Source organism: Erpetoichthys calabaricus, chromosome 12 (assembly GCF_900747795.2).
Source record: "Erpetoichthys calabaricus chromosome 12, fErpCal1.3, whole genome shotgun sequence".
Classification (NCBI taxonomy): Eukaryota; Metazoa; Chordata; class Cladistia; order Polypteriformes; family Polypteridae; genus Erpetoichthys; species Erpetoichthys calabaricus.
The window spans coordinates 129413649-129430780 of NC_041405.2; the positions used below are offsets into that span (position 1 = coordinate 129413649).

The window sequence follows — 17132 nt, forward strand, 5'->3', positions numbered from 1 at the left end:
CTTGACACACTTTGGGTCCATTAACACCAATTGTCGACATGAATGCCTCGGCCCATTTGAGTGTTGTAGCTAAACACATGCATCCTTTCATATCCACAATTCATCTTCCAATAGCTACTTCCACATGCTAAAACACCATGAGACAAAGCTGAAGTTGTCTCAAACAAGTTTCATGAACATGACAATGAGGTCAGTGTTCTTCCCAATCAATGGATCTGAATTCAATAGATGGCCTTTTAGATGTGGTCTGCAGAAACTGCATGATGCAATCATGTCAACATAGACCAGAATCTCAAAGATTTCCAACATCTTGTGGAATCCATAACACAAAAAACATCAAGTGTAAAGAAATGTGTTATCTAAAACATCTTAAGACCTAAACAGTTTCAACACAGCCCTCTTGCACTTCTCCTCTACATGGCTCCTAATGGGCACTGATTTGTGTATGAATAATGACCCTTACTGTTTCTCTGAAATTAAGTTATAATAATAGTAATTATTGTTTACATTTATACAGCATTTTCTCACTAGTGAAACTGCTTTGAGCACTTAAATGGACTACAAACATACCTCATCAGTATTTCTGATAGAGCTCAGCCAGGAATGCTCCTTTTATTGAAACCAACAAAACTAGCTGCTGTCTTTAAGAACAACAGTTAACTGGATTTTGGGGAATGGTGGTATGCACATTCACACCTGGCCAGTCACTCTAACTAGCAACTGTCTGAGATGTGGGGGGTTTGGTGGGGGGAAACACAGACGAGTACTCGTAAGGTGGATGTACAAAACAATTACAGGCAGTGATTAGGCTGGCTGGGATGTGATCTCAGTGCTACAGCCTGACACCTCTAGTGAGATAACTTATGTATATATTATATAAAAAAAAAAAAAAAAAAAAAAAAAAAAAAACACTCCCAACTAATACAACATATTTGTTTTCAGGGTACACAGCATTATTTGTTGACTATATTTAAGCACTGGCATATTTTTCGGGGGCATAGTAGGAAAAATAAAATTTACATTTGTTACCACTGTACAGTCAAACTGTAAGTAGTAACATAATGCACTGGGATATTGTTCCCCCAACCAACAGACCCGAAAGCTTTCCAATCAAGCCAAAACATTCAGAGCATTCTGCAGGTGGAAATTAAAATTTCACTCAAAAAAACTTCACACAAATCACAAGACCCCCACGAGTTGACTAGACACAATATCACCATAATTCCTCCATAATTAGATTGAATTTTACAAGCACTTTTGTCAACACAAACTCTGCCCCATCTCCTTGTTTTTCTAATTTTTGCTCTCATCACCACACTCCTTTCCGTGCGACAATGACCAACAGAATAATATATTAAAACGAAACAGAAATGGAGTTTCATATGAAAATGTATCCATTTGTAAATAATTTATTACATGACAAAGTTAGCAGTTAAAACAAGTATAACAATGGCCTGCATTTCAGACCCTAGGAAGACATTTGTCTTGAGTCCTCACGCAGACATTTAGCAGAACTGAGAAATGTATATATACGTATATATATATTTTTTTTTATGTATGGAAAAACCGTGCCAAATCCTCACTTGTGCATTTTGGTCCCCAGCATGGTTTTATTTTTGGAATGTAACACCCCATCCCACGAGTCCACAGCATTCCCTCTGTGTGCTACTGGTCTTGCATTGTTCTTCAGAGACGACAGTGAAATGGAACAGGTCATTTGTGAATTTCTAATTCAATTTGATTTAATTAACTTGCATATAATGCTGTGCACTTAAGTGTTTTGTTCTCAGTGCGCCTGTATGCAGAATGAGTTATCGCCTCTATGTAATTAAATCAGAAAAGAAATTTGGAGTAGGTCACTAAATCCATATCTAGGTGCAGAGCTCCTGAATTGTCCCAGCACTTACAAGTCACTAAAAATAGCAGTAAAAATGAACCTAAAAACCAAAGACTTCTGTTCATGACACCACATATGTGCAAGCTGAACAGCCATCCGACATTCCTATTAAAATAAATACTGCACCCCCATATAGGGCCAGGCCTGGAATAAACTCTAGTACAAGGCAAGCAGCACCATCTGTCAAGGTATGAGAAGTGTGGCCTAGCAGATGAATGTTTCTGCAATGGCAACCTAAAAACACAGTGATCAAACAAGCAGACAGAAAGGCTCCTGATGAAAAACACATTGCTAAAGGCATTGAGACACTGTCAAGATGCCAGAAGGCTTTGCTCTTGAACTTCCTGGCAGGTATCACTGCTATAGTACCACTCATGAGTTTGCTGTCTAGATGCTGTGCGCTCTCTTTAGTTTTACACTGACCTGGCCCAAGTGAACTTAGGCGAGTGTAATCTTCATTCTGGGTTGCTTCCCGTCTTGTGCCAAGTGGTGTTGGAAAAAGTGTGGATACATGGTGACCCTAAAATTAGATTAAGCAGGCTCAGTCAATGGATTGATTTTTGTTAAAGGGAAGCTTGGCCAATGGTTGACCCCTAATTTTGCAGTCCAGATTGTTCTCAGTGCATGAGGGTAGGGCATTTGGTGCACAAGTGAGGAGACACATAACAGCAATAAATAAGACTTCAAAAAAGTTATATAAAGGGTGGGGGAAAGAAAAGTTGCACAGCAAATATTCAATACTTGGCAAAACATTCCTATCAAAATATACAAGTAAAAGATACAAAGAGGAGGTTTTTAATATAAAAAGGTAACAGTTATGCTCCAGTGGCAAATGCTAGCAAGCAGGCGCATTTACAAATGTAAACATCACTCCATTTTAAACGAGAAGACAGAAAGGAAGGAGACATTCGGTTTTGCCGGTTATCTCAGAGAAATGCACAGATATCACAGAGAGGTTCCTGCACCCAGAGGTGAGGTGCAGCAGCTAGCAAAGAGTCCACCAGTAGGCCATCGCGGGCCAGCACCAACATTGAAAAGCTTCTGGAACATTACAGGAAATCCAGCAATCAAGTCACTTTCCTCCTTAAAACCTGAAATCCTATCAAGGAGGATAAGCTTTTTAAAGACAAGATTAAAGTCCAACATATGCTTTAATTATCCCTCCATTGCCGACTTTCAGTACAAATTCTAGAGTAACAGTCTGATGAGTCTGCAGATTTCCAGCTGGTAAATTTCCCAGACAAAAAGTGTAAACATGCTGTAACATGATGTTACTTTCTTTGTGAAAAAGAGGAACATGGAAGAATAAGTAATCAATGGAAGCAAATTTTCCAGGATGTTCTCCTGCTGCCAACCATGAATAAAAAATTAAAGCAACAAACAAAAGTAATAAATTAAAATTATACAACATTAATTCTCAACCCACCCCACCATGCCATGCTATGGTTTCATCAACGAATGTCACCTTGCTACTCATGAATGTTGTTCTTTAGACTTAATTACAAATTTTGCTTTATTTGAACATGTACCACATTATACTTTTTTGACCCTCAGTCTGGTTGCATATCAATGGGCTACTAAACTTCTTATATCAGTATAAAGTGCTTTATAAAAGTCGCTATGAAAACATGTTAGATTGATATCAGTTTGAAAACAAAAGGAAGCTGCTTAAAAGGTAAATTTCACACATATGTTAGAAAAATATCTTTTTTGCTCAAAGAACTGTACATATATGGAAAAAAGTTACCTCGTAGTGTAATTGATATAAATACACAGAAAATTTTTTAAGCCTCCATTCAACATTGTTTTGGACACATTAACAGAAAAGGAACTGGCAAGCTACTCTGGACTATAAAGCCAGGACTAAAAAAAAAATAAAAAAAAAACTTTTCCTGTATGTACCAATATTATTTGGTTACTTTCTGACATGCAGATCCAGTTGTTCTCCTTATAAACAAACATTATAAATGATGCACAGTTCTTACTGCCACCTAGCTCATAGCTACTGCTGGATGTAAACCATTGTTGAATTGCTCAACGAGAGTGGTCCATGTGCAGAGGGACATGCTTGGCAAGCAATTTCTGGAGAGGGATAAAAGCTACATTAAAAAAAAAAAAATTATACCAGCAATCTCCATGCATTTTATCAATTCAATTAAATGGGATAAACTCAGGTAAGTGAAAATAACTTTTTTTGTATAGTTTTGTTATGCCACCACTTAAGAGGGTCGGCTATTTGTTATCAGGTAATCCGAACTGATAGTGTGATCATTTAAGACTTATAAAATGTCATTAAAGCTTAAAGTTGCTACTGCAATTATATCAGAGGAAAGCATAGGTATTGTATAAACTTAAATATACACTTCTGCAGACCAGGGGCATTCTCAGCAAGGCTTGATGGTAGCCATGAATTCAATGCATATTAACATTTTAACACCTCACCAATAAAAGAAGAAAAAAAGCAGAATGCAATTTTCAATGAATTGTCTTATCTGCATACCAAGTAAAAGCAAGTAACCAGTAGGTATTTTACATTTGTTTATATACAGGTTAAGCTGCAACAGAAGGTTTCTTGTTCTTTAAATGCATGAGTGTCATTCTCTCTGTCATGATCAGGCTTTTGTTCTTAATTAAATTGTTCTTCTCAAAAAATTAAGACGTTGTTTTAGGGGTTTAAGTTGTCAAGGAAACTAGTGTTCACATTTACTTTTGTGCCTGATATTTTTTAACAATTTCCCATAACGCCATTTTGAGGGTTTGATGACGACAGTTACAATGATACTGCTAGGCAAAGTCATCAGGAGGTGTAGAACATACCCGGGGGTCAAGGATATAAATGTCATGCAATTCTTAATTTTCCTTTATTGGATTCTTCTTTTGTTGTTTTACTGTAATTAATTCTGGCTCTACTTTATGACTACAATTTAATATTAAGTTTTGACTATATGTGTTTATTGGGTTTTGAATTTCCACCCATTCTACTTGACTACAATTTTGGTTACAGTATTGACTCCTAGTTATTTCTTTTTTGACTTCCTGGTTGCAAATCCCTGCTTGTTACACTGGTTATGATTTATTTCATGTTTCCTTTTCAAACTAAAAACTGCTGCCGTCCTGTGCACTCAGCACAATAATCTCATGAAGCAAACATCAATGGAGCTTCTCATTCTATTGTAGCTGCTGCTGGAACTGAAACAAAAAAAAAAACCTGGCCCAAAGCCCACTGGCATTACCAGCAACCTTCACTTGAGAGAGAAAAAAAAAAAAAACACCCTGGAGTTCCTGACAAACCTGATGTCAACAGAAAATGGATATATGCTGTTGGGTCCAGTCCTGAGAGGAACTTAAAACTCACTAAAATCTACAAGTATGCACCTCCTCTCAATTTCACATTTTTTAAATAGCAAATAATTAGTGAGGAACAGAGTTAAATTATTTTAAAAAGTCACCACTACACCCAACTGGCTTCACCAAAAAAGAAAACTGCAAATTAAAACTATATTCCTGTCATCTGTCTTTAAACAACTGATGAGTATGGAGATAAAGTTTGAATACAACAGTAAAATTAATATGCAACAAAAGGACGCAATTTGTAGAAGAAAAGGGGGAAAATGTCATCTTTCTAAACACATGACTTAGAATGCAATTTTTTTGAAGGCAACTTCAATGAAAATGGACATAACATTATTTTTCAAAGGCTAAATCGAACAGGTTGTTGAACTTTTTTTTAGTACCACAAAATTCCTCCAAGAACATAAAATAAAATGGACTGTTGAGCAGTCAGAGGCAAGCTACATATAAAAACATTTAAAAAGGACTTTGAGAAGAACTGATCCAAAAAAACAAGAAAAAAAAAAAAAAAAAACAAGATTTTTTTTGCCACAAATACAAATATTAACCAACATACAAAAGTAATAAATAAATCCCTGCGTAACGCTCCAGGGAGCCAAAGGTTTTTGTATGGATTTTATAAAGAGTAAAACTTTTTAGTTGATCTTTTTAAAAAATAAAGGTTTGTCTTTTGTGTGTATTTTTCTTTTTGCAAAAATTGTTACATTTTGGCAGATTTCGTTCCTTCATTTTGATTTAAAGGGCTTTGCAGAAATTTATTTTATGTTGAGGTTGGCATTATGTGCTTTAAGTTTTTGGCAATTTAGTATTGATGGTCCCTTCACTTGTAGAGCTCCTTGGTTCTCCATAATTACATCTTTGTTTCTAAGATGACGACTCTTGCTTTTTTCCTTCCTTTTCCTTTGTTGTCACAGCTGATGGGATTTCCCAACACGCAGCTGCAGTCACTTGCAGCTCTTGGTTTCCCGGTTCCTCCTGAAAGCTGCCTTTTGTTTCATCTTTTTCTACACTGGCATCCCGACAGTGGTACAAACCATCATGATCCCACTCCACCACATTCTTCCCCTGTTCTTCTCCCTCTGAACCTTGAACAGCTATTTGGGGCACCAAGGGTGACCTCCTGACTGATGGCTGGTTTGACTCGTTTTCAATCCAGGATGCCTTGAACTGTTGCCGGTATGGGACAGGGAGAACTCCACATACTTTATTTTGAGAGTCACTAGTTGTCTTTTCACCACTTACAGGTGTCACATCAGGGTCATCAAAGCTAACCTCTTGAACTGCTTCTTGCTTCTTGAAAGAGTCTCTCCTTTCTGACAGGTTCAATTTCCTCATGACTACAATGCCTTCTGGCTTGTCACCACCAGTCCAGTCACGCATTCGTTGTGTCCCTAAGTAACCGAGTCCTCGACAGTGGTCTCCCTGGTAGCCCCCAAAGGCACTAGGGCTTTCTCCTTCAGAGTCTACAGACACCTCCACAGCACCATCTCCATGGGGAACCTCAAGTGTGTGCCTGTGAGAACTGTAACCACGCTTTTCACAGTGGTAGGATGCTGAAAGCTTTTCAGCAGATTGGACCCTCTTCAACAGAGGAGAACGGGGTGGTTCACTACTGCGAGGGCGAGCTATGTGTCGTATGATTGTGGGAGGGGACAATGTCTTCCCATGAAAGGAATGCAAATTTTTGGTGAAATTGGGCAAAGGAGAAGGCGATCTTTGGGGTGATGGGGGCTGAGGTGATGGGCAAGGGTTGCAAGCCAGAGGGGATGGGGGTATGTTGCTAGTGGATTTGCGTCGACCCACTTTGTAGCGCTGGCCACTTAACTTAGCACCCAAGCCATGTAGAGAGTTGGGGCGGATATGGCCGGCTGGTGAGCTGGGTGTACTAGAGCAGGGTGACGTGCTGGGTGGAGAGCTGTGATCTAGAAGAGAAAGAAGAACAAGAAATGTTTATATAACAACTCCAGAAAATAAAGAATATCACAAAAGGAATAAGGTTACTTGGCTGAAATTAAATCATGCTCGGTGAAAAAGCCAAACAAATTAGACAAATGTTGACTGTATGTTAAATGCACAGTTGCAGCAGCACAAATCCATCAAAGGGATCTCTCCTGTAGTCCATTATGTGTTAAGTCTTTTTCTGCATCACCTACAGTGAAATAACCTCTGTATCTTTTTTGCTAGTCAAAACTCTAGCTCTTGGTTTTAAGTACCACAGGAACATCAGAATTAGAAGATATTTTTCCAGATTATCTCAGTGAATGTAGTATTTGGTAATAAATATATTATTTAAAACTGTTTAGTTTAATACCTTACCCCTTCCATATCAAGCCAAGATTATCTGCAAGAAAGTAAAAAAAAATAATAATAATAAATAAAAAAAAAAAGCAGGTTCACTGAGAAATCTCTTACCAGATGGCAAGTCTGGGGCTGGGCTACGACAAGGTGTGGAGGGTCCTGGGGACAAGCTATGTGTGGGTGACCCTGGCAAACTCTCGCTGGAAGAAACTGAATGCTGAAGTCCAGAAGAAAAGCTTCGGCTGGTTTGGAGTACAGCGGTCTGCTTGGGAATCTTCTTAAAAATTGAGCGCCGCTTGCTGTAATATGACAGAGAGTGGCTGCAGTGAGCAACTTGAGTACAATTCTATTCAAGGTTCAGGAGGGATTATACAAAGTGTATAGAACTGCACCATCAACCTTGATCCCTTGAAAGTCTTGCAGAAAGAGTGACTTTCATGCATTCTTTATTTAAGATTAATTTAATTTGTAAAACAAAATATTATAAAATTATACAACTCAATCAAACAAATAAGAATAGTAGCCACAATAACATGCTGGGTGGGCTTTGGGCAAAAAACTCTGCTTTCAGCCCCCACCTAATGAAAATGGTAATACAAACAGAGGGCCCATTCCAAAGAAGTCTTTTGTATATAAAACAACACCAAAAAAAAAAATTAAGCACAGGCTCGGAATTATAGTAATGAGTTTCTGCAAAGATACTATTACAGAGAATTTGATTTTTTTCCCCTAAAGTGAGATAACATACAGCATTGCTTTTCCACTTAGTTATACAAGGTGGATTGAGGTTTTTCTAGTAGTGAGGTATTGGACATTACAACCAATTATCAAAATACACTTAACCAATCTGGTGTTACTCCAAATATTTGTTTTAAGGCATTAAGAGGGATTTTAAATCTAAGATATATACACAAACACTGTTGCCCAAAACTGTTTTAAGTGTAGGGCATTCTAAAACATGTAGCCTTGCAATATCATTTAGCGATACAAGCACTTCATGACATCACTGACAGGTTCAATCTTATCCTGAGTGTATTTTAGACACTTTTAAACCAGATACAGTATACACAATTAGTTTAAAAAAAAAAAATTGGTTGAATTACGGTATGCTTATCACATAATGACCTGGAATATATTTAATGAAGACTGCTTTTTGTTCTGTTTCTTAAATTTCAATTGAAAGACTAGAAAAGGGTAAATTCTTTGAAACTGTATTATATATTCTGGAGATACCATTGGAATCTTCACTCAAAATAGCCAGTATTGTCTCAAAGATAGATATCGGTGATAGATGCAAGAAGAGGTGCGGGTGCTGGCTGCTTTTAATAGTTTCTAATTTGTATACAGAAAAAAATGTGCAACTGTAAGGTTAAATTTGGAGCTTAATTGTTCAAAAGATGTAAATACATTATCACTATTGAGAAGACTAAAATCATAATTCCATGTGCCTTCCACAGACCAAATCCTGCATAGGTTATAGAAAAATTAGGTTGTAATCTTGTAAAGTGGGAACAGATCAAAGCTTCCCTGCCTTAAAAGGTGTCCTACATTGGCTCTATATTGTTAGTAAATGGTTGACAATAATTAGTGTTGACAGAGGCACAGAGCATGTAAAGAAGATTTAGAACAGGATTTCTTTTTCGTAAACAAAGCACAAGTTGATTCATGGAATTCTGCCAATTTCATATATTTTATTGTACGCATATTTGTAGCAGTATAATAGAACTGTAAATTAGTTAGTGCCATACCACCTTCTGCTTCTTTCTCAAGCTGGCTTTGATGTGTGACTAATTTTATCCCCAAATAAATGTTATAAGAGAGGTTAATTTCTTAAAGAAACATTTGCCAAGGTATGAAAAAAATAGAAGCTTTGGAAGAATATTCATTTTAATAACATTAATACTCCCTAACCCTCTACTAAGATGGAGGGAGGACTATCGTGAATTTCCCCTTGGGATTAATAAAGTATCTCTCTATTAAAATTGTGTTTGATATTTCTGTTGTTCTATCCAAATTGTACATACAGATCTTCATGTTTCCTTGTAATAATCATCCCCGGATACTTAACTGCTCTGATACAATTCGTGAAAAAATTCAGCTTTGTCTGATGAGCTAGAGAAGAATGCTTTAATTCAAAAAAAATTTGAAATCAGATATCCTACAGCATTCTCCTAGAAGATTTAATAGTAACTGTATACATAATTGTGGATCTGACTTTAAAAGTACCATATCAACAAGATAAAGATATTCATGGCCTTTGCTTATTATCTTCTTTATCTCTGAATGATTCCTGAGATGAATACCTAATAGGTTGGAGGCAATCACAGATAGTATTGGTGATAACAGACAAGGGTCTCTGTTTCCAAATTCTAATTTGAAGTTATACAAATTCATATTATTAATATGATCTTAGGCTACTGGTCTAGTATAAAGTCATATAATCCATACTGATATACTTGTGTCCAAGTCCAGATTTGCACAATAAATTACATAGATATCCTCTTTTAACCCTATCAAAGCCTTTTACTGGTTCCAAACAAATTAAGACCCCCAGACAGTCAGATACTGTAGTTGAGAATATTATATTAAATAACCATTGATGATTACATATTAGATGTATACCTTTAATAAATTCAGTTTAGTCTTGTGATATTACAAATAAAAGCACTTTCTAGATACTTCTAGCTAAAATGTTTGGCAGTATCTTAATCTTGATATTCAGGAGTAAACCTGGTCTGTATTTTGCACATTGTAGCAAGTCTTTATTTTTCTTTAGAAAAACAGTAATTGATGCCTGACATTATGTTTTTGGTAGAATTTTATTTTTTATAGCTTCTATATAGATATTGCTAACTCTAGAAAAGTTGAAATTGTTTTATAACTCCTAACTATAGCATTAAATGTAGTAGATTTATTGCATTTTACACTTCAGTGTTTTTCATGCTGTATTTAAGGTAGGGGTGGTGAAATACTCTGGTCTTTCACCTACAGTGCAATGACATGCATGTAAATTAATTCAGGAGTCTAAAATGGGCCTGTTTGAGCAAATATGTGTGTGTCATGCAATAGATAGTTGCTCTAACCCAGTGAGCACACTTGCCTCTCGTTTTTGTTGTTTAGCAATATTTTAAAAGAAAATATAGCCAAAACCAAAAATCAAGTTTGTTTTAATAAGTATGACATACCAATCTAGGGAAGTGATGCATTGCATTTTTAATAAAATATAGTAAGACCACCATTTAGGCATTTGATTAAATTATTCCCTGCTAAAAAAAAATCTATAAAATTATATTGATGTGAACATTGTCTCTGGCCATTTGAATACTGTAAAAGATGATTTTCAAATTAATGAAATTAAAGGCATGGAAGAAACAAACCTCTCAACTGCTAGGATTCAACTTGAATAATTAAAGAGTTACTTACAGAAGCACCTATAGACACGGAATGTAAATATTCTTTTAGATTCCCAAGACAAAACATCCATTGTATGTTAATACAAAGAAACACAAACTGTGTGCATCATCTTGCATAGTGGTTTGTAGTAATACACTTTATTTGCACCAGTATATTATAGTGATTAAAATAAATCAAGTTAGTTTGACATTACAAATAAGAAAGAAAACAGAACGTGAAATGCTGGAGAAGATATGATGTGGAAAAGCTATGAGGATGGGTGAGATTAGAAAGCAGATGCTTAAAGCACTGGATAGTAAAGTGGAATGTTCGTTAACAGCACCACAACAATTTCTTTGTTGCATGGAAAGCAGAGTATGCATTGCTAAATCAGTAAACAGGCATGAAAAGCAACTTAGTTAAAATTAAAACAAAGAAAATGATAGTTGTGAGCAATATCTAACGTAAAAAAAAAATAATTGCTACCTAAATTATGTATATTTTATTACAGTTTTAAAAGTTGATTCTTACAATTTTACAGTCTATACAACATATAACTAAATACTAGAATTGTAAAGTATTTTGAGTCCTATTTAAATCTACTGCTCAGATTCATGGTATAGCAGTTACTGCTGCAATATAGCTCTAAAGTCATAGGTTGAAATACCCCCCCAAAAAGATGTGCAGGTTAGGTGAATTAGTGACTATCTTGGCCCCAGTATGTATGCATGAGCGTGACCTGCAATGGATCTGCTGTCTTTCTTGGGTTGATCCCCACCTTACACCAAAAGCTGCCATACTAGGCACCAGTTCCTATGACCCTGACCTGAACAAGTATGTTAAAAATAGGATGGATTCTTTTATGTACTGTTATATTAGAAAACTGCAAGGTTACAAAGAACAACAAAACTTTTGAGACCTGCAGGCAATCCTTCCTTAAAGTTTCAATTGTGGCCAGTATAAATTGATTAATAAAGTTATCAGAAAATAATGTTGGGGAAAAAGGACAGCAACTCCGGTTGTATAAATTTATTTTGAACATTAATTATGTAAACAAAAAAATTCAATCAAAAATCATTTGTAGATTCTACTTCGGCACACTGACATGAACAGAACCTACTTGGCCTTGGCTAAACAGAAATGGATGTGTTTACTCACTCTAAAGTTTATGAACTAATTTCTATCTATCTATTGGTTTTGTTATTACTGATGAAAATTTGGGTAAATACACAAAGCCCATTAATGAGTTAAACACCATGTTGAAATAACAACATATAGCTCTGCAGGGGACACACAGCACTTGATTTTACATGGAAGTTATTTACTTAACAGCGCTTGCACAATGAAAAGACAGAGAGGTTTGCCCTTATAACCTGGCCAATTACCTGTCTTGGTGGTCTTTTTTTCTTGTCCTCCGACTCCGCCTGGCCATCTTTCCTTTGTAGCTGGCTTTCCGAGCTGGCCCAGTTTTGATTGAGGTGTTCTCTAATGCAGTAGTTTGTAAAGCAACTTTACCACCGCTCTATGAAAATAAAAACATAGAAATTAACAACTAAAGGCTAATCTAACAAAAATACATAAGGCATTTATTCAAATTTAAAAAAGAAATACATCATTGAAGAAGGGGGCAGGGACAAACATTCAGAAAGAAATGTGTACACAAGTGGTAGTTGTAAAATACATGCACCTGCAGAGAAATATATTGTTCTGATTGCACGCTTCCATAGCAAATAGAAAATCAGCAGCTGTAAAACATTATGTTTTTTTGTATATTTACTCATTTCTTAAGCTGGCTTTTCGTAACAGCAACACATTTAACCCTCTTGCCTTCCTGAAAGCTTCTTCACTAACATTTTTGTCCCCAAGTATGTGATCTTGAGTTTGTCCATGGACTGATCGAGTGGTTTACACCACAATGGCAACACCACTTACATTATAAAAAAATATAAAAAAGTGCCAAACAAACAAAATCCTCACACTGTGCCCAATTAGTTGGACTGCCCACAACAAAATCAAGTGCGGTCTTGACACTAAAGCATTGGGCTTTAAACCTCACTCATTTTATGAGCCTGAATGTGCGAGTAAAACTGCATGGATTCCTAATGTAGAAATACAGAAGTACAGTCACTTCAGAAACGAGCATTACACATAATGTATCTGTGAAAGCTAGTAAAAACAAATGCTCTGAATATTGAACCTTTTCATTTTCTCCATAGGCATAGGATTCCTCCTATAGAGACCCTTTAATAAATTAACAACCCTTACTGGGCGGTTTCCATCCTTGCGTTCATTGCAGCTAGATTAGGGTCTATCTCCATCCCCACCCAACATAAAGAGAATAACATTATATTCAGAACTATAAGCAATCTACTACTGTGCATATCTCTTCTTGTGTGAACAAGAAAAGCCAATGTCTTTCAGCTTTGATGCAACACCACTTCCCCAGTTTCACGGAGACTGACGCACCTTCAGCAGCAGTTCCACAACATCAGTGTGAACGAGCCCCTGGACGGACTCACTGTTTACATGTGTGATAAGATCGCCTGCCTTTAGGCCAGCTTCATGTGCAGGGCTCCCCTCCTCCACACTCTACAAAAACATTCAAGAAGAATAACATAAAAAAATATGTCAACTAAGAGGCACAAATTCAATTCTAATATGAAAATTCATATTTGCCAGCTACACCCAATTAATCTTCTGGAACACAGAAATGCTAATTGCAATCAGTAAAACAGAAAGTACTTTATAGAGTACTCAGTTTATGAAGATAACCTTACACACTGAAGCATCCAGTATTACAGTTTCAGGAAGTTCTGACTAGGGGGTGCCTACACCATTGGTTATTTTACCATCAGGAATAAGTGGGAAAAAGTAATCATCCATTAACAAACACTGTACCATCTAGTGATGATCTTAGTTTTGCGGGTACAGCACAAGACTCCTTCAGACAAATTCCTATATATATATATATATATATATATACACATACAGACACACACACACATATAAAAATGTGTGTGTGTGTGTGTATATTTTATATATATATATATATATATATATATATATATATATATATATAGCATAGCATATATAAACCATTGAAACACATTTTGATGACTGAGATGTTTAGAATTATGAAAGGAATTAATACAGAACAAGCAGGCTGTAACACATGGAAACTTGTTAAGGGTACTATTTTACACAAACATTAATACTTTCTTCTTCACACTATGAACCACAGACACAGAATAAGTTTTCAAGTAGTGCAGCAGATCGCAGGACTTGAGACCTTCAAAACTCTATCTGAAATTATTTTGGAGGAGTAAAATGAATAGGACTGGCAAGCTTTGATCCTCTCTCTTTGAGCCTCTCACCTAGGGCCGGTTTATACTTCACGCTTAGAACGTGTACATGAATGCATCATGGCTGCCATGCATTCCCAGCATTCATTTGACACATCCTCTGAGCACACCCTCAGAAATGAACGCGATGCGTGCGCAAGTTGCAGTAACAGCAAAAAAATCAGGTGTCACAGTGTGATGAAGTTAGTAAATAGAGACTCTGACGTCATGTTCCATCAACATGTGATAGCAAGGTGGTTTGGAAATCCTACAGGCTCAATGTGCGTGCTTCAATGTTTGATGAATGATTCAGTATTTTGAAGCGAAATGCTGAAATACAAATGTATTCATGGTGCTTTTATATTCAAGCGTTGCACATTCCTATATGACGCAATATATTTTAAAGGTCTCACATATCATCTGGTTTTTTTTTTTTGCACCTTCACAACAGCATCACAATGTACGGCAGTGTATTTGAGACGAAGAGAAAAAATTAGGGACACCAAGAAAACATCTCTTTTGTTTTAATCTCAGAATTTGCACTTTAATCTCATAGTTTACTTTGTCATTAAAGTAGACTGTTGTAAACGCCATCTTAAAACCGACCCATTTGTTATTCACTACATGCTTGTGGGGCTTCCTTCTGAACTGACAGCAGCGGCAAGCAGCAATCACCACACAGAACACATTAAATGTATGATATTCCACACATTTAAAATCCTTAAATTTATACTTGATACCACTTTCATGATGAAATGCATGAAAGCATGTATATTACATTTTTACAGGCAAGTTGTTAACTTCATTTAAGTAATGAATACTGTTAATAATTATACATGTTGGGGCGGCATGGTGGCAGCAGTACTGGTGCTGCTTTGCAGGGAATCATATCCCTTTTGTTCCCTGCCTAATGTTTGATTTGGTGATGCTAAAATGACTCCAGTGTATGTGTGTGCTTGTATTCACCCTGCAAAGAGCTTATGCCCCATCCAGGGATTGTTTCTGCCTCACGCCCAATGCATGCTGGAATGGGCAAATCCTTGGATTAATGGATGTAATCATTAAACATCCATCCTTTTCAGAGATAATATGGCAAGGTGTCCTCGGAATTTAATGGATGTTTCAAGCAATTCACAACACAGGAAAGCCAAACGTTTTCTCACTGTGATGATACTGTATCTCATACTGTCACCTGCTGGAATCTTCCAAATTTACATAAAGTACGTGTGCAAGTATAAACAGTACACAGCTTGTGTAGCAGAAACATCCACAGGCGCACATGTCGCATGAAGTATAAACACGGCTTTACTGTTTTCATAATGGATCATGCTCACAACCTGATGCTTTAGAATGTCATTCTCACTCTGTGTCTTACTTTAAACTGCCATACGCTTTGAAACAAGTATCAAGGAAGGTGTGCATTTTTCCAAAGAAGGTCAAAAGGCTAGTCAAGGATTGTCCATGACAGCTACATATTAACAATTTACAGAAGCTAGATGGTTTACACATTCACATTTAATGTATACACTGAACAGGAAATTAACTGTAATGTAGTCTCCAACCGAATAAAAAGTAAATTAACACGCTAAATATGTATTCATTTTAAAGCTTTTTCAAAGAAATGCTTTTCAATTTAAAAAAAATTAGGTATTAGCATATACTGTATAATAAAAAGCTCAAGGTCTCCTAATTCCAGAAAAGGGGCATCCCAATTTACTTACCCAGACCATGTGGTGCACAGTATAGACATCACTGTCACCCATGTAGACCCGGATGGCACGCAGTGTAAAGCCGTACTTCTTGCCAGAACTGTGGATAACGATAGGAGGTCGAAGGCTACTGATACCAAAACAGAGGTCACGGCTGGGTGAAGAGTCTCTTGAAGATGGATTGGATGACAAGGAGCGTGGAGAAATAGGACTAGCTAGAGGTGCACCAGACATGTCATCTGGAAAAGAACAAGGTGAGTAAATAATCTGTATGCATTAGAACAGTTGCTACAGCATAATGGCTGCAACAAAATAGTAACGTTCAGAAAAGAAAAAAATCCTGTAACACTGAAATAGTGGATACTCAGAACATCCAAGCAGAAACTATATGGTGATACCTGTGGTAATGATGAGAGAAAGTGCTGAAACAGAGGCAGACTTAGGAACTCTGCCAATAGGAGACAATTTTGGCTTCTCTGGGGTATCTAGCTGCTGGTATCCAAACCTGCGGCTGCTAACTGGGTCTCTGGGTGTTGAGTGCTTAGTCCCGGTGCTGTTACTTCTTAGACGGATACGCTGAATGCTGGATATCACAATATCTGCTAAAATGAGATGAAAAACATGCTAAAATAAGAGAAATCTTCTATGATTTGACATAGGCAACTAATTTATTGGGACCGATTGGTTAATAATGCAAGCAGCAAATGGAAACAGGAGTGGAAATGAAAATGTGAATAAAGAGTGCTTACTTGGGAGAGAAAAACAAACGTTTTTGTATCTTTTTTTGTATTAGGTAGGAATAAACTCGCAATTTTAAATCAGTTCTGTGCAAGGATGTTACAGTAATCTTGAAAATTATTAACTCTTCTCCAGGCAGCTGAGAAGTGCAGGACCACATATACTGCGATTATTAGCAACAATTTAAAGTTTAACATCAAGATTATTAATAAATCCTTACTAGGCCCATTATTCAGTTTTAAGAGCTCAGTGGCGATGAAAACAAGTAGATAATGTGGCAAAGATGTTGAACAGCATACATAAAAACATATATAGCTTAATGGAAATGTACTGTACATAATAAATGAGGTTCTTTCTACTCTACCTGGCCCATTAAGCCCTAATTGCAGCATTATCCCTACAGCT

The 17132-nt window shown here is 36.6% G+C and overlaps 1 protein-coding gene across 7 annotated transcripts in view; it reads right to left on the reverse strand.

Annotated features, from left to right (window-relative positions):
• Window positions 1–1393: 1393 nt before the first annotated feature.
• mast3b (microtubule associated serine/threonine kinase 3b) overlaps window positions 1394–17132 on the reverse strand; it is a 187153-nt gene continuing 171414 nt past the window's right edge. For 5 of the 7 annotated variants that reach the window (XM_051935048.1, XM_051935049.1, XM_051935046.1 and 2 more), the window contains 8 exons: window positions 16388–16591; window positions 16002–16228; window positions 13406–13528; window positions 12325–12461; window positions 7661–7845; window positions 4114–7170; window positions 3785–3996; window positions 1394–3746 (listed from right to left, as the gene is read on the reverse strand). In XM_051935048.1, the coding sequence (XP_051791008.1) occupies window positions 6113–7170; window positions 7661–7845; window positions 12325–12461; window positions 13406–13528; window positions 16002–16228; window positions 16388–16591 (1934 nt within the window). In that variant the 3' untranslated portion in view covers window positions 1394–3746; window positions 3785–3996; window positions 4114–6112. The remainder of the gene's footprint in view (window positions 3747–3784; window positions 3997–4113; window positions 7171–7660; window positions 7846–12324; window positions 12462–13405; window positions 13529–16001; window positions 16229–16387; window positions 16592–17132) is intronic. The other 2 variants (XM_051935050.1, XM_051935044.1) reach the window with 1 other exon arrangement.